Source organism: Gallus gallus, chromosome 8 (assembly GCF_016699485.2).
Source record: "Gallus gallus isolate bGalGal1 chromosome 8, bGalGal1.mat.broiler.GRCg7b, whole genome shotgun sequence".
In the NCBI taxonomy this organism is placed as follows: Eukaryota; Metazoa; Chordata; class Aves; order Galliformes; family Phasianidae; genus Gallus; species Gallus gallus.
In genome coordinates this window covers 19,035,273-19,059,907 of record NC_052539.1, presented here as the reverse complement: position 1 = coordinate 19,059,907, position 24,635 = coordinate 19,035,273, and the positions used below count along the sequence as shown (strand labels likewise).

The 24,635-nt window shown below is 39.1% G+C and overlaps 1 protein-coding gene across 3 annotated transcripts in view; it reads left to right on the top strand.

Annotated features, from left to right (window-relative positions):
• Nucleotides 1-495: 495 nt before the first annotated feature.
• ST6GALNAC5 (ST6 N-acetylgalactosaminide alpha-2,6-sialyltransferase 5) overlaps nucleotides 496-24,635 on the top strand; it is a 117,755-nt gene continuing 93,615 nt past the window's right edge. For all 3 annotated transcript variants that reach the window (XM_025152777.2, XM_025152775.2, XM_025152773.2), the window contains exon 1: nucleotides 496-938. In XM_025152777.2, the coding sequence (XP_025008545.2) occupies nucleotides 867-938 (72 nt within the window). In that variant the 5' untranslated portion in view covers nucleotides 496-866. The remainder of the gene's footprint in view (nucleotides 939-24,635) is intronic.

Below are 24,635 nucleotides of genomic sequence, written 5' to 3'. Positions count from 1 at the left end.
AAATGCTTTTGGACACACAGAACATGGGATTAATTATATACTGCAACAATTCATGAATATTTAACATACTCATTTATACTTAATGAATAAATTTGCATTTTAACAGTGTTATTTAATGTGGTTTAAGGAAATACTGCTCATTACCTTTCAATTTTGTAGATTAGGAGAATGTAATTGGAATGATAAGGTATGATTGCACAGTGTCCATGTGTTTGTTCTTAGGGGTTGTTTTCACAGATTTTTTATTGGAATGTCTCTACTTGTGTTCTGGGGGAGGTTTGTGCCTGCACATCAGGACCTCCATGCCGGGAGAACCAATCCCAGAACACCTGAGGCGCGAGGCAGCACTAAGATGGCCGCCACAGCCCTGAAGGCCACGCCTAGGCAGCCACCTTTGGGCGGGACATGGACTGAGAGCTGGTATTTCATTGGAGAAGTGGAGTGTCACTTTCCAGGTAAGGCAAAGGATTGGCTGTCCTCCATGTGCCTCTCGCTAGGGCAGCAGGAGGGGATAAGGTGGAGGTTGTGGCGGTGAGGGGTTGTATCCCTGCTCTAGCAGACTCTGGTGTCTGACTTGGGCTCTGTGGTGTTCGAGACCTGTTAGAGGTGCATTTATGGATTGCAGGGCAGCAAGAGTTATTCTGGAGATGACTTTCCAGCAATTTCTACCTTAGAGCTGTGTACAGAGTTTGCAGTCTGAGGCTCCCCATTGCCCTGGGTGGTTTTCTGCAAGTCCCGGCATGCAGGACATGGCACCCTTACAAGACTTGTTCCTCGGGCTGGTGTGCCATGCGTGCTGTCAGTCCCTCTGCTGACTTTTTCCTAATGACCTGGCTTACATTGGAACCTTCTTTAAGAGGAAAAAAATGCTATACGTCTTTCAGAAGAACCTCGGAAGTGATCTTTGTGCATGTCAGTGGTTTGAAAGCAAGCAACAGGTAAAAAATAGAGATAAAAAAAAATCGTAAAAATCCTTTTATATTCTTGTATTTTTGATTTTTAAGGCCAGCTCATGATGTGGGGATAAAGGAAATGAAGCGGAGGAACAACTTGTTTGGCTTTGTAGTCAGCAGTCCCGACGTGACATTTCTGCCCTGTTAAATTCTGTAGGATTTTTCATTTTCTTTAGATTTTAATAGGGCTAAGTACTTAACCTTTGTATTGGAGTGCCTTTGTTTTGCTTTTTAACCAGGTATTTAGGCAAATTGAGTCCGTAGGGCTAGAGATATCTTACATATTTCTCATTAGAAATGAAAATAGCTGAAACAATTAAAAGGTTTAAACAACAAAAAAAAAAAAAGTAGAAAAAATCCAGGATTTGAATCTTTCTGCACCTGCACACTGATGTGCACAACAAAATATCCCACAGGTTCCCTGTATTGAATACCAAAGGCTGGTTTTGTAAAACAGTCTTTTAAATTGCTTACAGTTTGCTTCTTTAACAAAGTATATGTATTGTTTCTATTTGTCATTTTGAAGTGCCATATGGTGGCAGATACTAATCCACAATATGTTACCATGGTTCTCTCTGATCGCTCTTGAAAACAAGATAATTACCCAAATGGAAACTTGACCTTTCATTCAGTTTTAATGGACTGTTTTCTGAGCACATTTTTAATCAAAAAGAAGTGCATGAAATGTTGTTGTCAAAGCTGGCTATCTATATCTTGTCTGGGAATGCAGAAATCTTCAGGCCAGAATCAGACTATATACTAACTGTCTGCTCAGCACTCAGAGTAATGATGTCTCAGTTCTCACTGGGGTTTCTGAAAGTATCTTTGATGCTAAACAAACAAAGTTTTGAAATGTGAAAGCTGTGTTGATATTCTCCTCTGGATAACAACGCGTAAGCAAAGCTGGCCTGTCTTTGGCATGTGCCTCATCCTCCTTCTTCCCCCACAATACTAATAGAGGTGAGTGTACAAGACAGAGCTTGGATCTGCATTTTGGTTTTCCTGACCTTTAGTTTTTGTAAGGCTTAATATCTTGATGTCATCTAGCAAGCTAAGAGGCTGTGGTTTTTGTCCGCTTCTGTGATGTTATGTTATTGTACATCTCCATATCAAGAACTACGACTCAGTCTGTCAGCTACTTAATGCATTTCTATTTTTAACATATGGAAAGAATCACAGCTCCTGGTGGAATGGGGCAAATCTAAGTGGACTGCCTGCATGTGGTCTCCTTTTTACTTCATATGACATGTGATAGACTTGTCAGAGACAAAGGAAGGCCTGGCAGGCACCAAGGTCAGAAGTGTTTCAGAAGGACATGCAATAATTTTGTGTGCCTGCAGTTACTGCTGATAGGCTGTGTTGCAGGCAGATGATGTAAGGAACAGCTGCAAAACTGGCAACTTCTTCTGTTTTGAAAGAAAGTGGGTTTTTTACTGCTTAGGTTATGGAGTTTTGTTGCTGGTTTGGTTTTTGGTTTGATTGGTTGGTTGGTTTTGCAAAAAATGGTTGATAATGTGTAAGCCAAAGAAATTAATGTTCTTTTGAGGAAGTTTTCTGACGTGCATTACCCTTTTAGTCTGGAATTTGGTAGCCTCTCCATGTTGTTTCCCACTCCCCCAAATGATTTTCTGTCTGGAACACAGAACAGACCTGGGCTTAGCATACTGCCTTAAACCATTATTATACTGATAGCAGCAAATACTAAAATTTCTGAGCACTACAGGATTAAACTCAGTATATTTCCCAAGGTATTTGTTGCTGAACACGTGTGCTGCTTGCCTCCATTTTGATAAGGCATGAAAGCAATAGAAGTCCTATCTTTAAGACTTTTCCCACTGGGAAATCTTGAATTTGTGAATATGATGACAGGTTATATGCATCACAAAACAAAAATGCATAATTGAACAGCAGCAACTGTCTGAAAATAATCCACTGTTCCAAACAGTTGAAGGCCCCAGCATGACAAGTCACCGACTATTAAAATGTTCCTTCTGTGATCAGTCTACATATTAAGTATTAGCTGTGAAGACATGAAAGAAGCAGTGTAATTCTTCATGTGCCACACATTTTACTGTGCCTAAAATTATGTTTCTTAGGAGCATTACCAGTATGGGCACATCAGACACTGGAATAGGTGGCATCAGCCCCCAGCATGCTTGTTGCTGAATGTATGGTTTCTATATGGGAACAAAAAGGTACGGCTTCCTTATTGGAATAAAAAGATGTTTCAGCTTAGATTGAGCTTATCTTCTTACTTTAGTGATCCAGATTTACTTAGATAATTGAACTCCATATTATTCTGCCTGAAAATGTCTTAACACAAAGATGAGCAAACGAGTAGTCTATAACATTTCCAGGATTTTAATCCAAAGTTTTCAGTTGCTGCTTAACAAATTTTCAAGTTGTATTCAGATACTTAAGAAACCCATACAGTGTGTTTGCTTTGGATTTTCCAAAGCGCTACTACCCACATCCAAGTTATACAAAAACAGTACATTCCTCTGTTTCTAACGCATGAGGGATAATTAACATCCAACTCATTGCTTATGCAAATTAAGCTTAAGGGCTGTATTTAATTGAACTCAGAGTCAGCCATGTTTCTTCTGTGGGTAAAGAGAGGCAACTTCTGAGACACAAAAGTCTCTCATGTTGGAATCCTGTCCCAGGGACCTCTAGGCCCCATGGAGATATTCCTCTCTGGAGCATTCTTTCTTTGGATACTGTATTTCTTCTTAACAAGATACTGCTCTCATGCTATTAACGATAATGAGAGTACTAAATCTCTTAATAAGAAAATATTTGAATTAATAATGACATTGCTGTAGAGGACCAGCTTGATTCTATATGCAGAGATTTCTGTGGATATTTTCACAAATGGCTTTATTAGGCCTGGACAAGGATGCTCTAGCAGTTCTACTTCTGGAGGGAGTAGCACAAATACTCCAGTTACTATATGAAAGGTAATGCAGTAAAATTTTTACTAGTAAATTCTGTATATGAATTCAACCTGAAAATGTTGACACCTGGATGGTGCTAGTGCTGATACTCTCATTTATTATGAATTAGCTAGGTTTGGGTGGGTGTTTGAAGGTGAAGTGATTGCATTTATTGATCTTGTTTCACTGGTATCAATAAAAGCTGAACAGCTTGTTGCCCCAGAAGGCCATTCATGGAGTCATCTTCCAGATTCACTTGAAGCTGTTGATTTTGATATTGCAAGCTAAATAATGGGAGCGAATCCATAAAAGAAGCTCTTTCTGGTATGATTTCTGTATTTTTTTGCCAACGAAGGGACATAAGCCACAGCCCTATTGCTAGTTCTGTGCATAATGAAGTCTGCTTAGCAATGAATTTGTCATTCTCTACGTTTTTCCATTCCTTTAGCTCCAGATTCTGCCATGCCCCTTAAAAGTCCTCCTGCTCTGTGATATCTCTCTCACCTGTCTATTTCTACACTATCCTCATCCTTTTCTCATGTCCCTGGATGCACTTTTTATAGTAACATCTGAAGTTAAACTGGATTCAGAGCTCCTTCCCATATTTTCTACCAGCCTCTGCCCTGCCAGGTGGTTGAAAGAGAACATACTTTGTCTGGTTTAAAGTTATGTGCAGATTTCTAGTCCAGTTGTTACATCTGTCTTGGCTCACGTTTGCTGCTTCCTCCCAGGTTCTGGGCAAACTGAACAACAGGGAGATAATTTGATCCATCCCTGCCTTCCCTACACTCCAAGTGCCAGCAGGGGCCCTCTCCTATTAGCCACCTGCTGAGCTTCGTGAAACGTATGCCTCTATCTGAGACTTTGGCTTTTCAATGAAATTAGTTTTAAATTACCCAGTGAAATCCAAAGTTACTAGGCAGAGGCAGATGCACAAGCGAGCAGAGTGTTGGTGGTCACACAAGCTTTGATTAATTGGGGTTATCAAGCTTAAACAACAGTAAGAGGGAAGATGGAGGCAGTTACTGTGAAGCTCTTTGTTAACTTTCAGGACTGGCTGCTTGTTTCCTCTCTCCTGTCTCTGTGTAACAAGAGATAGATGGAGTGAGAGGCAGCAACAGGAGAATTTGGGGGAAACTGGTGAGATTGTATCATGTTTTAGCTTTAGATGTCTTATTACACGGGAATTGTTAGTCATTTGATATTAAGAGGTAATCTCGGTGCCTGGTGGTTTGGAGATGCCTTATTTTGGATGTATTAGTAGGAGAAAAATAAATAGGAGGTAAGAACACAGGTGTCCAGGGAGGTATTCACTAATAGAAAACTATGAGAAGAGATTTGGGGAGGGCTGCTTGCAGCTCTGTCTGAACCTCACAGGATCTGGAGGAAAGAAAAGAGCAGCTTGACCTTTCTGTGCTGCCCTTATAAGAGGTCAAAGGAATGAAACAATAATGGCAGCCTTCAGTCTTGAAAAGGGCAGCAGGAAGAGAAGGGCAGCGGCAGAATTCAGCTACTGCTGTATTTTCAATTAACATTTGCTGCCACAATCCCATAATTTTTCAGTGAGTAGGAGCCAGGATAAAAGCCATCCCACTTAGTGTCCATTTCACAAAGTGAAATCTAATTAGTAAAATGTTTAAAAGTTAATGAAGAATACACGATGTCAGAAAATATGTTCTAATGAAGAGCAGTCCTCTCATACCAGCACTGTGCTGTCATAAACTCTTACTACGTAAGTCATATTTTGGTGTCGACGCTAATAAAATACTGTAAGTAATGGGCCAGGAGGTGTGCTGTGCAAAATGTCTCGCCATCTCTTTAGAAGTTCAACTGTAATGTTAATGGAGCCTCCCTGCAGACACATGCATGAGAGCATCTTACTAAATGCTGGGTTTTGCCTTCCAGTTCATGTCTCTTTCTCCAGAACTTTGGACAATAATCCAGTGAGGGTGTTTCACTCAGGTCTCTGGGATGCAGACACTGTCTTAGACACAGTCTAGCTTGTCTGAATTGTCCTATCCAGTGATAGGACTAGAGGGAATGGCTTCAAGCTGCGCCAGGGAAGGTTCAGGCTGGACGTTAGGAAATACTACTACTCTGAAAGAGTGATCAGGCACTGGAATGGGCTGCCCAGAGAGGTGGTGGAGTCACTGACCCTGGAGGTGTTCAAGGAACGTTTGGACGTTGTGCTGAGGGACATGGTTTAGTGAGAGCCGTAAGTGATGGTTGAATGGTTGGACTGGGTCATCCTGTAGGTCTTTTCCAACCTTGGCAATTCTGTGATTCTATGAATTGTCTGAAGAGCACCAGGTAGCACTTGAGTTTCTCATTTTATAATGAAATACCGAAGTTGGTCGATAACATTTAGAATGCTGCAATATTTCCAGAGGAAAATCTGAGTCTTAAATTCAATATCATGTGATACGGGATTTTATTCCTACGCTGTGAAATCCCAGCACCTGCATCTCTGGAGGAGCTTTGCATCTGTGTGAGATGCACCAGAAATGGAAGGTCTTTGAGTTTGCACAGGGAGACTGAATAGGAAATTGCCAAGCCAACAGTCTGACGTAGCCTTAGTTGCATTTTTAAAAGCTTTGAAACACAGAGTTGATTTTTCTTAATTTAAGAAAGAAATGCTGCAAAACCACATCTGTGCTTTATGGTGGATTGTTTAATTTTTTATTTTCATTTCTGGATTTTTGTTGTTGTTGTTTTTAAGTATTAGGTGCCTCAGCACTGCAGAGAACAAGGCCAGATTGTGTGTGGGAGTACATCAGCATTGCTCCATTGAAGCCAAACAGAGGATCTGTCCCTGAACGCTGAGTCCTGCAGGGATCTTAGGTAATTTCTTCCTGAGCCTCTGTTGCTGTCTGCAAGCTGGTCAATTGCACATGAAGCTTCTTTTTACAGCAGACGTTCATGAAAATTGATTTCAAGTGCTTGCTATGTCAAGATCAAAGTACAAGTCATATCAGACCAGGACATGATCATTATACAGTGATCAGAAACTCAAAAACAACGGTAGGAAGGACGTTTCTCTGCCATTTTGCTCTATGATTGATTATGTATAACGTAGGGCTTTTTTAGAGGGAGCTGCAGGATGATGGGTGTGTGTGACTTGAAGAGAGAGGAACAAAAGGCGGTAGCTGGAAAATGTGAAGAAAAGAAAGAAGAAAATGTGAAAGGAAATTCAACCGCCAGCAAAGGAACTCGATGTGATTAGAAGAAAACATATAAAAGTGATCCCTAAAGAGTGGGAAGTAGAAGCTCTTCTCACTTCAGGTGACTGAAAGGTAGGGAAAGAATCAGCTACCATGCTTCTCTAGTGGAGTTATTTATAGCAAAATGCTGAAGGAAAGTGAACATCCTAGAGGCTTGCTGTGTAGGTTATTAAGGCTCAGATAAGGATGCGCATTTTCACAGCCTTTTCAAGAGTAAGTTCTGTGGCAACTTAACAGTAACCTTGTATTCACCTGTATCAGCTGTCACTGGATCTTAGTGCTTACTTCCTGAATTAGGGTTTCTGAACAAGCAGCTGTGTTTAGGGTGCAAGTCCTGGTGGATGCATTAGGAGTACCTCCTATGTCAAGTGTGCTTGAGTAGATTTGCCACAGGGAGAAAATCTTATAACTAATCTTAATTTATACATCATACTCATTTTACGCTAACGGTGCATCAGAATCAGGCCAGTAGCTGTTAGATGGAGCTGTTAGATGGAGCAGTGACAACGTGGCATTGAGGTATTTGTAGACTCAGCTATCAGTCACCCAACTGTGCCCCTGTACCTTGTAGGGACTTACACGGCACTTCTACCATAGCAGCTCTCAGTGGTGCAGGGCCAGAGGTGAGCAAGGGTTGGGGCACACAGGAAGCTACACCAGCACTGAAGATCAGCCCATGTTCTCTCAGGTGAGTTCAGTAGGAACAGAATTATCATATCTTTGTAGAGGCTCCTTCGTATCTAAACATTTTCAGCCTGTCTTTATATATTTAAGTAACAGTAACTAGGTTTGTAGTATTAGACAGAAAAACACTCTGAAAGCTTTTCAGATATCATTAAACAGTGAAAATCTGAGAGGTCTTTTTGGGGCATGAGATCTGGAGGTTTCAGGCTGTGTGTGAATAACATTACTGCGTGCAGTCCTAAAGATGATGTCAGGGTTGGTTGTTTTATTTGTTTGATTTTTCTGTTGTTATTTGGTTTGCTCTTCGAATTTTGTTATCTTTAGGTTATTTTTGCAAGTCTTAATGATATATTTTACAAAGAGTGATAAAGCATTACTTGTAAAAAAAAAACCTGGTGTTTACAGCACTTCAAGACACTCAATAGAGTTGATTGTTGTGGTGTTTTTTTTTTTTCCCCAGTGGTTGGTCGAGTATTTGAATAGTTTTATGATTTGGATGGGATATGAATTTGGGAAAAGGGAAAGTAGCCGGCTCAATGTACCCCTTTTACTTTTTGAACCCAACTCCTTTCTCCAAATCAGGTGAAGGTCTCTAGTTGGCACATTTGTTGTTAATGTGTTGTTAACACATTCTCCTGTGGTTTCTTCACTGACTTACTACTGTGTGTAATTAACATTTGAATGGTTTGAACGGATGGCTAAAACACAGGGTATTGTTCGTTATTTGAGTAGATGTCCACTGTGCTTTTAATCAGAACGTGAGGCTTGCTAGGTTCTGTTAGGGCTGTCTTTGCCTTAAGAAGGGAGAGACAACTGCATAAAGGGAGAGGGCAGCTGGAGATGCACAGACAAAAGCTACAAAGAGAAGAGCCTTCAGAAGCACACAATGTTCTTTTCTTGTGTATCCCTGAATACTGGATATGAAATAGTATCATTCTGCCTACCTGTTATCATTGCTAACTCTATAGTAGCTGTACTTAATCTACAGATGTTTGATTGTTTCCTCTCCAGTGCCCACCAACTTCCTCTTGGCCCTGCTTCTCACAAGAAATGACACAGATGTATTCACTCACAGATAGATACGACGTAGGGTCCATGAACTAGAGCAAATAAGCCCTTGTTGTTCATAATGCTCATCAGAAGAGGAAAGCAAGAAAACATTTTAACTTATCTCCTATCTCTGAGGCAGGACGAGCACACCATATAGTATATTTCTGAAATTCTTTAACGATGGGCAGTTCATTCCTAAGGGCAGATTCTCACTTGGCATAAATAATGTAACTCATTCATTAGTCTTGCTATGCTGATTTTTCACTGAGAATCATCTCCATAATCTTCAGAGTATCGTGCTATATGCTCCTTGCCCAGAATCCCATCACACGGGATGGTCAGATATGACAATGGATACAGTATAAATAGACAGAGATAGATCTCCACAGAGATCATTTTGAAAGAGCCAGATGGTAACAACCACGTTTATTTTTTTCCCAGCTTCACAAATATGTTTTGCAATAGGGCTGTGCCTTTTCGTTCCAAATGAACCCAAACAAAAACTGATGTATCTTTTTTTACATACATTTCAGTTCCTCTGGGAGACATCTGTGGGCCCAATTATACAAAGTCCAAGCATCATTTTACAGATTCACCATCCAGGAAATGCAATGACACAACCAGATTGCTTATAATTGTGCTTTTTTAATTGGTTTCCCGAAACATTAAAAAAGCCAGGGAGAAGCAAAGTTATTGATATTATGTCCCACATATGCTGCTTTGCGTGAGTAAGCCTCTGATTAGCTCTGGGATCCCTTAAAACACATCTTAGTCACCCAAAATTTTGGAGAATGTGTCTGTAGTCAAATGAACACCCACACTCGTCATTTAGTACAGCTTTGCCTCCTGCTTGCCCTCTTCATGTTTTGTCAATCTTTCCATTCTATCTTGGTGTCACTCATAAATTCATATCTTCCTTTTGATACTTCTTGTGCCCAGGAGGCAATACCTTCCAAATAAAGTCATTACTATGTCTGTAACCAACAGAAATCACATCTGTATGTAGCGGAGGTAACATTGCACTCCTGGTTTCATACGGGACCACCCAAAATTCCAGCCATGTTTAAGAGCATTGTCCAAACCCTTCTTGAACTCAGCAGCGGGGGGGGGGGGGGGGGCATGACTGCCATCTCCAGGCACCATTTCCAGTGCCTGACCATGCTCTCAGTGAAGAACCTTTTCCTAATACCCAACCTGCCCATCTCGCCATGCAGCTTCGTGCCGTTCTGTCAGGTCCTAAAGTACATTCGAGTCAAACATTTTTAAGGATTCCTTTTCAGTTTTGGTTATTATTTTTTAATGTAATTAAAATTGCTTTTTAAAGTGCTATAATGCCACAGGGATGAATTTCCTGATTCCAGGTGCCCACTGACTTAGAGCTGGAGCTTAGTGTAGAAGTTGAAGGAGATAAATCTAGATTCCTTTCACCTGCTCTCTCCTCATGCTTATTTACATGGACATTAGGGTAGGGCTACAGCTAGCTTTAGGACTGGAGGTTAAGTCTTATTCACCCATGTTCTGCTGTAGGAATCTCTCTTCCCTATCTGTAAAGCATTTTAAAAGCTATCATCCCCTTTGGGCTGTTTGTTTCTTCCTTGTAATTGTTGTGAGTGCGTTTTCCCCTTTAATGCAGAGTACAGGCAGGCAGAGATGCTAAATGCAGCAAGGTGCTGGGAGTAATCTACATTTTGCCAAGAAGGCATAACTCTTGCAGGTTCAGTCACAAACCATGCTCTTCTTAGGCTCAGATTGAACACTGCTAAGTGGGGCTAAATTGAGCTGGTTACAAATAGAGGCTTTAGTGCTGTCTTCGAGCCAGCACTGCCAGGTGATCATGTTATCAGCTATCTCATCTTTCAGAGTGTGATACTGGCCTGAAAAAGGTATTCGGTACGCTGGGAAATAAAAGGAAAATTCATTTATGTTCATTTTCAAACTGCTCTCTGAATGGGGAGGAGAATGATTTGGAGGGGTTTTTTTTCTTTAATTTTTTTTTTACTTCTGCTTGGGGAAAGGTGAGGGTCATTTTAGATCCCAATCTGTAACTGTTTGGAAGCAGTAAAATAAAGGAAGCAATAAACCTCTCCAAATATCATCTTCTAGTATGCAGTGGCGATGGGACTAACTGTGGTTGCATGATATCTCTATGAAATGGAGGGACAAACATTTTACTCCTTGGTGATCTCTCACTTAAGGATAACTTTAGGTAGCAATTTATGCTCAGCTGTATTCTGCCCTATTTCCTGGCATTTCTAGTATATCAAACTGGCACCTTTGGCGCATTTGCCTTTGTACTTTGGAAGGATTGTCATTTCAGAGATGACAAATCCTTTATACAAATTTGAAGAACAACAAACTCTGTGTGGCTTTTATATTCAAATCTGTTTACAGAATGATATTTGCAAATAACTATTTAAGTCACTTTTTTTTTTAATCTGACGATGCAGTCATTGGTAGTTTGTTCTGTGCTTGGAGGTATATTTCTTGCATTACGTTCATTATTCATGATGGTTCTGTAGTTATTCCTATGCTATGCAAATCTGCTGCATTCATTAAATATCATTTCATAAAATTGATGGACTGTGGCTGGCATAAGTTTATCCATAACATTTTTCAAAGAGAATATATCATGTAACCAGCTTGTAAGATAAGCTTATGAGTTTTACAAAGTATGCAGATTTATTATGCGTTTCTTGTTTGTATTGCTCTACCATCTACGTTACTACAGGGAGCACACTCCTTCAAACCAAACCTTGGTGCTTAAAGAGTGCTGGTGCCAGCATTTGTTTCCATTTGATGTTACTGAAGAAACTGCTTCAGGATTTCATCTCCTAACTGGCCGAGGTGATGCATAGTTTTGGAAAAATGTGAAACTTTCAATTTTGTGTTCATTGCATTTTAACCTAATTCCCTCTACTGGTTCTAGCAAGTTCTCCATCAAATATTTATGTTGCAATTCCAGTGTTGCACAGCTATGTCTCCATTCAAGAAATGTTTATATTTCAGAGGTGCATAAGCGCTAATGTACAGAAAAGATGCAACTCACTTTGCGATCCCTTGGTTTTCAAATTTATGTACAATATAGAGAAAAACTGTTGTTTCTGTGATACGTAATAATGCAAAGAAAGCAAAGGTTGAAGGAAGAGGTCATCTCCCTTATTTCCACAGCTACTATAATTATGGAAGAAAAAATCACCCTCACATGAAGAAGGCCTGGCCTTGTACACCCAAAGCTTTATCTATTTCAATATGACAGATATCGCCTTCCCCTAATTTCTCAAATCTACGTTTTCCATCTAAGCTGGACTTCTGTTTGTATTCGGCAAGTTACGCTTTGTTATCGTTGCTAGTCTTTGTAGAAAGTGGGGCAGAGCCATAACAGAGAAACAACTAAAGAGCACAAAGATTGTTATCATAGCGGACAACGCAACTGAAACACGATGGCTTCTGTACTAACCATGGGAAAAGTAAATTGCAGATGGTGGGAAGTGCTGCGATCGTCTGATTACATTAATGTGCCAGGACATTAACTTAATGTATTGAAGGTCAGGAAGTTTACGTCTCATTGGCACAAAACTGGAAATCTGCAAAATGTAATGTAAGCCATCAACAAGTGTCGTAATTGATTGTCATTAAGAAATTAAACTAGGCAAAGAGAACTGTTTCTAAGCAGTAGTGATGAACTACAGAAATACCTGAAATTTTGCAACCACCTTGCCTCAAGGAATGCTTTATTTGCCAAGTGCTGCTCTACCTTCAGTCACGCAGTTACAGTAGCTTTTACTTAGGCATGCTAGTCGTAGAAGTCTATCTACAGAGTCAGAAATAAAGGATCAAAGCATGCGATTGAACACCGATGAGCAGTAATCTGCTGCTGTATAGGAATTGACATTCCGTCTAGACTATACTGTAGATCAGGCTCATATTTCCTAGATGAACATGTGCATAAATTAAGCAAATAAGGGCAGAAGAATGCTACTGAGGTTGGCAGTTATAGTACTGGTAATTTATAGGCACCATGGGAGCGTGGGTTTTCTGTCTGCTTTCCTAAAGCCTGTAGCTGTTGTGATCCTACATCTCTTCCAAGCCTGGAGGTATTGCATTGTCTAGAAGAACGCTCTGGATTCTCTGAGCCCACACATTTTCTTGACATTTCACAAATGCTTGTGTTTGTTATGCCGTTCTTTGTTGGATATAAGTTTACTCTCTTAGCCTACTCACTAAGAGATGTAAGAAGAATATATATATATAGTAAAAAACAGAACAATTAGTTTGCTTTGCACTGATCTGCTAATGCAATGGAAGACAAGGCGGAACCAGTGAGCCTGGCAACTTCTGTATGTTTATGGGTTCTGAAGCAACAAGCATGAGGACAAAAACATGTTTGGCAAAGCATTTCTTAATCCTAGAGCCGTTTCCTCTCAAGAAGCTTATAGCACTGAAAACCTGAAAGTGAGAAATTCCCTTTGATGGAAGTTGCTTTACCTTTGATTCTCATGCTGCTTAAGCACCCTTGCTCAAAATAGATGCCTCCCACCTTTTCTTCTTCCAGTCAGTTCAGCTTGCTGGTTATAGTCAAACGACTTTCACTTCTCAGACAGCTACTCAAGCCAAGCGTTCAGATAGACAAACTGCATCTTTCAGAGCAAGACACTGGAGAATTTCACTTCTTTCCTATGCAGAGTCCATTCAAAACCTTTCCTTCTAGAAAAATACATTCTATTTCAGTGAGGAAGAGACATATGCAATAGAGGTCCCACAGTGACTCTAAAGTTCATAGTGGTTTACATGGTTTCTATCTCCTGGCACAGTATGGGTGGTTTAGTCCTAAATGGAGCTTGTAATGCAACAAGCCAATGACAAAACATTTGCCTTTAGCTTTCAACACAGAGCCATCATCTTTCAAAATGGACACGTGAGAAATGCTCATCTCACTGTTGGAGTACTCCTGAATGTTTTTTGCAGTTAGTAACGATTCTGCTAAATTTCATCAGTATGTACTGATGTCCCAGCAACGAGGAGAACTTTGATGCTGCCCACTGTAATCTGAAATGGGGCATGACTGTCATCAAGCCTGCGGGACTGCTTAGTTTAGGACAGGTGGGGAATTCCACACTGTAAACACTGCGCAGTGCTTCCCAGGCCTTACAGTAACACTGTGTGTATATCCTTGTCCAGCCATCATGATTTCTGAACTGAGGTTTTCTATGGTTTTCTCTTCTTTTAGCAGCTAAAATGAAGTGTATAAAAGCAAGTGGTCAGAAACCTTCCAAAAGCACAGTACAGTTATGTAATTTATCAGTTTCCAAAAAATATTTGGGAAGAATATGTACCCGTTTTTCATTAGTGTTTTCTTTGTGTCTTTATTCCAAAAGATATTGCAGTACTGTTTACTTAGTCCTTTACTTTCTGTGGCACGGTACTGGTTAGAAAGAAATGCAAGCAGCATAAATTTGATGGGAATATGCAAATGTCAGGAAATAAAGCAGGCTGTGCTAGAGTGCCATGGACGGCAGATCTGGGTTTTACAACGAGGAGGATTTGGTTGGTTGGTTGGTTTTGTTGTTAATGAGGCCATTGGACAGAAAACAAAGGGTGTGACTCAATGAGGGCTTTTTCCTCAATGCAAATACATTTCTCTGATCTTTATTCTCTTCTCTTTGTGTGAGCTAGTTATTATGGCAGCTCTCAGAGCGCTCTGTATTCTTGAGCCTGCAATATTTTCACATCTGTCATCCCAGAAATCATCTTTCTTATAACAGCCTTTCTAACACTGCCAGGACATTTATCTTCCCGGCCTGCTAAACTGCTCTTTCCGATCTATTCTGTTTGTCCAGTAACCAAGAGAACCAAGTCTGTCACATTTCCTGCTAACTCTCTTGTAGACTAAAACGCATCCTGCCTCAGAAACGCTCTGCTCATAATCCTGTGTACAGACATTACCACCTGCTTCCTTGTTTCATCGCTCACTGACAATTATATGACTCATTCATGCAAATTAGAGATGAATAATTCTCATGAAATTTGAGTTTACCCAAACTTTCTAAACATTTTCTGATGTTTGCAGATGTAGTTCCAGTTTATGAGTTTTGGGGAGGGCTTTTTTTTTTTTTTTGCCTTTTAAGCATCATCTCTGTGCTAACTATTCCAGTCCAGTTCTAAAGAACAGATTTCCAAAAGCTAAGCAATGTCCTTGTCTTATACATGATAAAGCCTAGTTGCACTCTCAAGAACTGTAAAAGAGCCAAGAGTTGTCTGCTTTTAGCAGACAGTCATGAGAATATGAAAGGTAGTCTTTCTCATTTGTTTTTCCCCACTGTTCAGATTCCATCCTTGCAATTGGGTGTTTGATGCCAGAGTCTGGTGTCAGGGAATGTTTGACCTCTTACAGACCAAACATGGGTGCCCATCACACAATGCATTTGAGTTGATGTTTCCCACCCATCTTACTGAGCAGCTAATGTCAAGAGTGCTCTGGAGATTCCCCATAGCCTGTTAAAACATTTCTTGTACGATGCACCGTGGTCTTCACAGATGCAAACTAGGATATGTTGTTAGCAAACTATCTTACTAGAGATGAGACAGCACAGGAACACCTACGTAAATGTATGCAAAATGCTTTGGATCTGAGGCATCTGATTGTCCTGGTATTGCAATAGGGATTCTTAGCGTGGTCACAAGGCCAAATGAGCAAACTTAGCCTGCTATTACATCCAGCTACTACACAGCCCAAGGTGGTAAGCTGAATGTCTGTAAGGGTTGTTTTCTTTTGTGAAAAGACAATTTTTCCTTGAGAGGTAACTCTAGGGAAAACGGGGTTAGCAAGTTCTCATAGTCTGCTAACATAATTAATTTAAAAGGTTACTGTAAAAAGAAGGCACTTACAGGCAGTCTACCACATAATAAAACCATATTTGAAGCAGACAGATGGAGCTAAACAAACCAGGACAACCCACAACTCATTTTTAAAGGTCTGATGATGCACAAGCATAAAATGTGAAAAAAATAATAGTAATTTTTAAAAAATTAAAAATGAAAGGAAGGCTTTCTAAGGTAATCATTATTCTGAGTGTGTGTCCGTGGTGTATTGCACCTCTGAGTGGCAATTTTTACAAATCAGGGTATTGGCTATTTCACCACATTCAAGAAGATTCAAAATCAACCATTCCAGCGTCCTCTACACAGTACCTATGCTTTTCTTTTTGTAGTCACTCACATATATTCTAGAACTTTCAGAAGAAAGCAAGGGCTCTCTGTTTAAAAGAGACAGCACAGGGGCACACAGATGAACGTGCACAGCTTGTGAAGAAAAAGCACAAACTCCTCTCAGCAATTTCTGAAGAACAAGGAAGTTAACAAGAAAGAGAGATTTGATATAAACAGACTGTCTTACTCATACAAATGCTGAATACCAGCAATTAAAACATTTACAAGATGGCATTTCTTGTTAATACTTATTCACAGACAGACTATTCTTCCCTGCTCCCATGGAATTTTGCTTATTGCTGGTGATCTGAGAAGTTTGAAGGGAGGTGTTTGAAGTACTGCTTCTCCTGCAAAGGGTCACTTCTTTGAGTGATAGGTAACGAATATGGTCTAGGTGCCATAACCCAACTGATAGCGTAAATTTGATTATAGTAACAACGTGCTTTTCTCTAATCATAGGATCATACAATCATACAATGGCCTGGGTTGAAAAGGACCACAATGATCATCTAGTTTCACAGGCAGGGTTGCCAACCACCAGACCAGGCTGCCCAGAGCCACGTCCAGCCTTGCCTTGAATGCATCCAGGAATGGGGCATCTACAACCTCCTTGGGCAACCTGTTCCAGTGCTTCACCACCCTCTGTGTGAAATATCCTAATATCCTTTCAATGCTGAGAATCTGAGGATATGTTTATTTATTACGTGAACAAATGTATCCTCAGCAGATGATGATTGAGGATAACATACTGCATTAATGAGTATTTTTCATAGCGTACTTTTTTCCTCTTTCCTTTGTATTCACCTTCTTTGATTTTTGTTTGTGACTACGTTCTGATGCGTGCATCCATGCTAATCAATCAGGTTATGCTGTTAAAGCTCCCTTCTCAGCCGTGCTTGATTTGAACATGTGAAAACGCTACCTTCCCAGCCAGAGATGCCAGTGATTCATTGCAGTCCAAAGAAAAGAAAAGTAATGGTTTAGACACTGGTGAAACAGCCCTTTGCACGCTGAAAGAGGCAGGTGAAATTTGCATGCTGATGTGATACACTGCTAATGTATGTAGTAATGGTCTAAAACCCCTACAGCGGCGTTTTGGGCAAAGATAAGGGAAACGAGGAAGAAGTACACATGGGAAAAGAGACATCATTTATAGAATTGTGACATTTTGTCTGGCAGGCATGTTCAAGGAGTGATGGCAGAAGTGTCACTGACTTCAGGGTATGCTTTTAAAGTAAAAAGAATGTCTGTCTTTTTCAGAAGAATTATTATACTGTATTTCCACACTGTAGCACCCACAAGTCATCTGTAAAATACATGTATATTTATATATTTTAAGAATAAATAAACAACCTGCATTTCAGCAGTAGTGGAGTAATGACTGTGGGCAGATAATACTGGGTTCGGTTTGCCTCAGAATTCCTTAGTGGTCCTTTCTGCTTCTGCCTCTGTAATGTGATTGTCTGTAGCCTAGACAATTCCCACTCCTAAGCTTCAAGCGTCTGTTTCTTCTAGACTGATAGCCTTCCTGCTCTCACAGTGAGCTCAGGACTTATTTCATGAACTGATGCTTGGAGAGGATACAGAGAACGTGTATACTAATGAGTCAGTTCGATAGAGTAAACAAAATGTGTAACAAAAATGTACCATAGTGCAAAGTGCACATGATGAAGAGTTGGATTTTCATTTAAAGATGCTCTTAAACTGAAACCTTTTCAAGTCAGTAGGTCAAATTTCAGCGTTGTCCATTTTATTCTTAGAATGAATTCCCATACCAGGAAGCAGAGAACAGCTGAGAGGCATAGCTCAAAGCCGCTTTTCCATATCCATGTTCATGTAACAGCCCTGGGACTAAATGACCTATTGAATAATTTAGAGCAAACTGGAACATTTTAATGGCCCCTTGTAGCAGTTTTCCAGCTGTTTTGAGTAGCTACAGCTGCCCAAAGCTAGGCCCAGAACCTGCACCAAATACACACAGCTCGCCAGTCGTGCTGATTAAGCTAAAAGTAATCCTGGTTTTGGACATATTTATTTCTGTGATGAAAGCAAGCGTAGGATAAAGCCCATGATGAGAGTTTTGCTAATGCATAACTTCTTGATTACTTCAGTTCCTGGCCTTGTGAAGCCAATCATTAGGCACTGTGCTTTGTGTCTTCTAAGACACACTCTTGTGTGACTAGTGATAGGACTAGAGGGAATGGCTTGAAGCTGCGCCAGGGAAGGTTCAGGCTGGACATTAGGAAATACTACTTCTCTGAAAGGGTGGTCAGGCACTGGAATGGGCTGCCCAGAGAGGTGGTGGAGTCACCGAGCCTGGTGGTGTTCAAAGAGCGTTTGGACGTTGTGTTGAGGGACATGGTTTAGGGAGAACCATTGGTGAAGGGTGAATGGTTGGACTGGATGATCCTGTGGGTCTTTTCCAACCTTAGCGATTCTATGATTCTATGATTCTATGACTTTCAGTTCGTTGGTGCTGTTTTCATTGCTTTTTAAATACAGGCCCTAATTTCTTTTTGACGGTGCACACCAAATGATAACACACGGGCCCGGAGGCCCTTTCTTCAGTTGTGCTCACTGCCACCCAAATTCAGAACCATATTTAAGTTTTGAACTCAGTTGCAATACTTTTAATAAATCCCTTATGAAACACTGAAGGAAGTTGAAAGCTGATGAATATGGATCAATTAATATCCAGGCTTGAGACATGCGTGTTTCAAGAACACTGCCGTGACGTGGTGTGGCACATGTAACTTCCCGCAGTGTATAACTTAGAGTCACCAGTTAGATCACTGAACTTGGAGAGGCTGACATGGCTGTCCTCTGATCTGTCGGATTGTTAATAATGTGGACTTTGTGTGGACAAAAAACCACATCCCATGTCATTTACTAATGCTTTTATTTTATTTGTGTACTCTGGCTACCAGAAGGAAACTAAAATTTTCAAAATTACATACTATTTTAATAAATGTTCGTGCTTTCCCCCAGCACTACTGAGACTTCCTTCTACAGTCTTCCTTGTTGCATCTGTATCATGTTTTATTTCTTTTCATTCACTTCTGCCCTCACTGGGATGTGTACGGTTGAAATTTAAGTAAACCAAATAAATTATATTTGAATTCCAACATGGGAATCTTGCCTAATGAGTCTGGCACGTTATCTGTGTTGATAGGAGACAACTAATATTTAATATTACCAGTCATAAAAAATAGCTACTTAGACTGCTTATAGAGAATCTTAAATTTTTGCATTCTATTTATTTTTCATTTATGTCTGTTCTTAAACATCTTCCTCTGTCTGTTTGTTAGCTGATAAATCTAACTGTTATAGGCTTAGTGTAGACATCATTTATACCTAGAAAAGCATATCTGAAAATACATTACCTTTAAATAGTGGGATCCATCACATCTGAGCTCCCATGTCTGATAGTGGAAAAAGCTCCATTTCATTTCAGAAGAAAAATTGCTTCTGTCAAGGTAAACAGAATGCATTATCCCCCTTTAATAACCATTTTTAAGCATGCTTCTGTATAACTTTTTTTCACAGCTGTATTGCAATAAGCCTTAGAGTAATTGCCAGTTCTTCTGCCTAATAGGTTCATTATTCTTTTGCCATAATTGCAGCCATTAAACGTCCAATTGTTAAATTTCCACTCCTACATTTACTTAGTGTTACATTTTATAATGGGGTATGTCATTACAGCACCCCAGTGGCTACAGCTGTTGTTCAAAGTGTTTCTAAAAGTCAATGAGATCTATTTGAGATAAGTCTGTATTCTTGATTTTTCACCGATTCTCTCCACTGCACTATGTATGTCATCTTTTTTTTTTTTTTCCCCAGCTTTTTCAAAGATAGCTGCATTTAGGTACCCTTTACTGAAAGTTTAAGAACCTGACCTATTCAGGAAGACATAAAACCGTGACTTTAATATTTCTGAAGCACCATTTTTTCACTTTTATGAAATGATTCATATATAACAAGGTGATGGAGCAAAGATTTAACTAAGGGAAATTAACACTTATGGCTTAATAGCTTTTTGAGAGCAATGATTTATCTTTATCTTTTGTCATGTTAAATTTGTTGGGCTTTTTCTTTGTTGTAAAAGAAGCCTAGCTCCTAGTGCTAGCTACGGCTGTGAGAATAAAATGATCTACCTAATTCCCCTTGCTTCATTACTTGACATTTCCAGATAAGTTACTAAGTATGCCAGAGTTTACTTATTCTTGTGTTAGGGGGGCTTGTTGATTTAATGTTACATTTGAACCCGACGTGTAAGATTTATTAACAGTGACTAAAAGCCCTTTCAATTATCACTCTGCCCATAACCATTATTAATCCTCTTTCTTTCATAAGACACTCAAGATGTATATAGTTTGCGTGTACTATCTGGTCTCAATTAGTCTTCTTATAACGACAATGAAAAATAGTTTTGAGACATCTGTACTAACACTCTTGATAACCCATGCCCTGTTTGGGAGGTTATCCAGCCATTGATCTTTTTTGAGCACAATGTCATGTCATTTTAGAACTCTCATAGTCAGTATGTCATTTTTATTACTTAGATTTCACACTGCTCCATAAGGGGTTGATTAAAATTGCATTTGAAATGTGTATCACATAAGGTTTTCTATACACCACATCTTCATTCTTAACCTCATTATCAAGCTATAACTTTTTTTCTATGATTAACCTAAAATTGCAATAATTCATATTTGTATATGCAGTATTTCATATCTTACATCTCATACATTATAATAAAAAATAATATGGTGTAGTGGTAAAGATATTTGCTTTATATAAAATAGAATTCCTTATTTAAACAACTTAAAAGAGAAACTTTTTTTTTTAATCCAAATTCCTTCCCATATCATAGAACACACTAAAGATAGAAGCAAAAGAGGTCATGATTTTTTTTTTCCTGTTTGGAGGTAGATGTTACACAGAAGAATACAAGGAAAAACACTCACAATCTCTACTTCTAGACCACAGTTCAAATCTACATCATTATCAAAGTAGAAAGTTGTTAGCACATCGTGTCTCTGTACATGACATTTATCTGCTTTTCATAATCATGTTTTCAGTTCTAAGGTATTGGGTAATTAGTCCCTTCCATGTATGGTTACACTATAACCATAGTTATAGTTACACTCCGTGTGCCAGGGTGTTGAAAATGCCATTCAGATCTTCTGTTCTTTTGTGGGGAATTCTTTTTGAGCAAAATAGATGTAATTTTCTAATGTGTCTCCTTTACAGCTACAGAGCTTTCCAGGATCCCTGGATTGCAAAACTCGAGGAAATAAAAAAGAAGGGGAAAAAAATGCACCAGTTAGGAAAATGGGGGGTGAGGGGGAAACACACATATTTTACAATGTGATTAGTATTAGCATAAGCGAACAGCTAGCAGAAATTGCTTATTTAATGAATATTGTCCTGCCTTCAGCTCTTTGTAGTGTAAGGTGGAAGAAAAGTGAGAAATATTCTTTATTCACAATCTGAGCCAAAACAGAGAGCGTCTCACATTCAGCAGATCATCAGAACGTGGATGTCAGATATTTCAACTAGAGGTATAACGGGCATACAAATCATAAGTCATTCTGAAAGCCACATAACTTAATTAATACAGTTTGAATTTCAGACTCATTGGAAACTTACATTTTTCATTACAGTAATTACAAGTATCATCTACTTCTCTCTTACACCCACAAACCATTATGACTGCAACAGCACTCTAATGCAGAAATCATCTGTACAGTGGTGTGATTGATTCCTTTGGTGATCTTTCAATATTTCAGCCACTGCCTATCAACATTAACTGAGAAACTTACATCCGTAACTGACTGAAGATCTATTTAGTTTCAAACATATTGTATTTTAAAAGATAAAGTTGTTACTTGTTGTTGTCAGTAGCAATGAGCACCCCAACTTGCTGCCCAAAGTGTAGACAGTGGATGTTACTTAACTCTTGAAACGAGGACTATTGAAATAGAAAGATATTGGAAGTGAGTTAGATGACAAATTCGTTTGATAGGAGTGGATTGCAAGAAAGTATTTTAGTATGGAGCAATGGAAATTTGCCAGAAATTCGGATTAAAATACTAATTTGGAGAGTTATCTAAAAAGAAGATTCAGGAAACAGTGGCTGGAGCTGATTCAGGTGCAGTAACAGAGAAAGCTACTAAGCAGAGTAGCCTGCAAGAATTCCACGGCCACAGAAAGGCCATACATTTCTTCATTGGCCTTTATCCTAGACAGTGGTGAGAAGACAAAGATGGTGCAGTGCACACAACGTTACTTTTGGGCACATCCTTCTGAACATTTCTTGTGCTGTTAAAGAGGCAGTGATTTCAGAAGTGTTTTATGAAATCTTTGTTAGTTATATTCACCATGTAAATTCTGTCTAGGTATCTTCCAGTGGAGGTCTCTCGAAAAGCTTGAGAAAATTATGAATGTTCTTGCAGTGTGAATTCCAAGTCAATTCAGCTTTGTACTGGTTGTCTGGAGAGGTTTCAAGCAGCAGTAGCTGCATCACTGGAGTGTCTCTGGGAACTCAGGGTACAGCAGTACCTTCACTCAGCTTGGACTTCAGAGCAGCGTATACGTATGTAGGCATTACATGTGTTGAGTGCTAAGGTTGTATGACAACTGTGGACTTTATCTGTGGACTTAATAGAATCTTTCTGGTTTCTGTTTGGTATGAATGCCACCCACTACTTTCCAGCTGTAAAATGATTTGTAATGGAGACAGAAAAGACAGAAGAGGCGTAGAGTGATTTTCAATTCTCAAATTACAGCTCTTGTTCACTTTGCATTGATTGCAAATGAGGCCAATCCTTGTGTCTTCTAGACTGTTATTGGACAAAAATCTCCTGGAACGTGGGGTTGACTTTGTTATGGTAACATTGGTGTAGGCTGCGTAACCCCACACTGCATTTGCTTGTTTGTGTTCAAGTCATCCCAGAGTCATCACAGTGACTTTTCTGGCTGTGACTGTTGTTCCACTCCTGCTGCAGTGTCCTTTTTTCTCCTCCCTGCAGTGCACCAACAGATCAGTTTGCGCTTGAAATAATAATAACATTTTAGATGGTTTATGACACAGCCTTAACCTTCTTTAACAGCAATTTTATATATTCAATATTCTGCTGCTCTCGTTGGCTTGCACTGGTCACCAAATAAAATAAAGTTCATATTTATTACTTCGTGTCATTTAAAAGCAATCGCTCAAAACAAGAATTCTAAGATCTTCCAGAGATGAAAGTGGTTTTGTGATGGAAGCTGGCAAGGCCAATCTGTTACCATGATGCATGGAGAGGAAAGGCCAGTGTTACTGACTGTTTGGTGAATGCACTTATTTCCGTTTTGCAATTTTCATTATGGCAAATTGTTTGACCTAGCAGAGAAACACCTTCTCGAGGATGGGATCATATTGTTTTTCTAGAATAATTCCATCACAGTCAACGGTGGATATAAACTGAAAGGTGGCAAAATGAGGCAGAAAGGTTCAGCAGTACAGGACGGTATGTTTTCAGATCAGTAATCAGCGTCTATTTAAAATAAAATAGAAAGATATGAAATAAGATTATTTGACTCCATTTTATTAAGGTGAAGTTTTATTACTAGTGTTATGATCAAATGAAGGAAAATAGGGGTAGTGAAAGATATCCACAGGAGAACAAGAGCAAGCAGCTAAAATTTTTTTATGTTAACTTAACAATTCTTGACATTCTGTAAAGTCATTGAGATATAATTCTTTATTCAAAGCTAAAACGTTTCTGTGATAGTTAAATAGAAAAGCTAAATGGAAGTCCTGTACATTGTATTGCAGGAGACACGTATATCTGATATTCTTTGAAATGATGTAAAAAAACAAAAGAGGCAAATTTTCTAATCAAAATTCAAGAGAATAAATAGAAAAAATTACCTTGAAGAATAATAACATCCATAAAGAGAAGTACTGCTTTTTCTACTACCTCACCAAATCAGTGCAGTGACACTCAACCCTTCCGTACTGATCCTTTCCTTCTTTTTAAAATGGATTTCTTTTTTGTTTGATTTTTAATGTGATGAAAATATCATGTCTAGCAATGTTATGAAGTTTTTATAAGATAGGAAAGATTATTTTACAGTATAAACCATTACATAAAGGAGAATCTGCCCTTCATTTGTACTTAAGTAGCTCACTACTCACGTGTAGTTACACTGGGCCAAATTTAACAGTACCAAATGAGGAAAACAGACGTGGATTAATCATATGAACTTTATCTGTCTCTTGTTCGTATCTGTAGTTCCATAGTAGTTAAATTGAATTATTATGCAAATAAGACTACATGTGAACATGCTGTCAGGTTTCTGTTAATGAGAGGCCTTATTTCTCTGTTATTTTCATGAACTATACAGAATAGATGCTTATGTAGACACTTCTTCAAAAATATAAATAGGATTTTTTGAAGATGAGAAAAACAACGCTATTCTGGCTCTCTGTGAATCAACTGTTTAATTTTCTGAATTTCTGAGCTGTTTTAATTACATTGTAGATTTATCTTCTCATGGATGTTGACATGCATTGAAATTATGGTAATTATTCATCA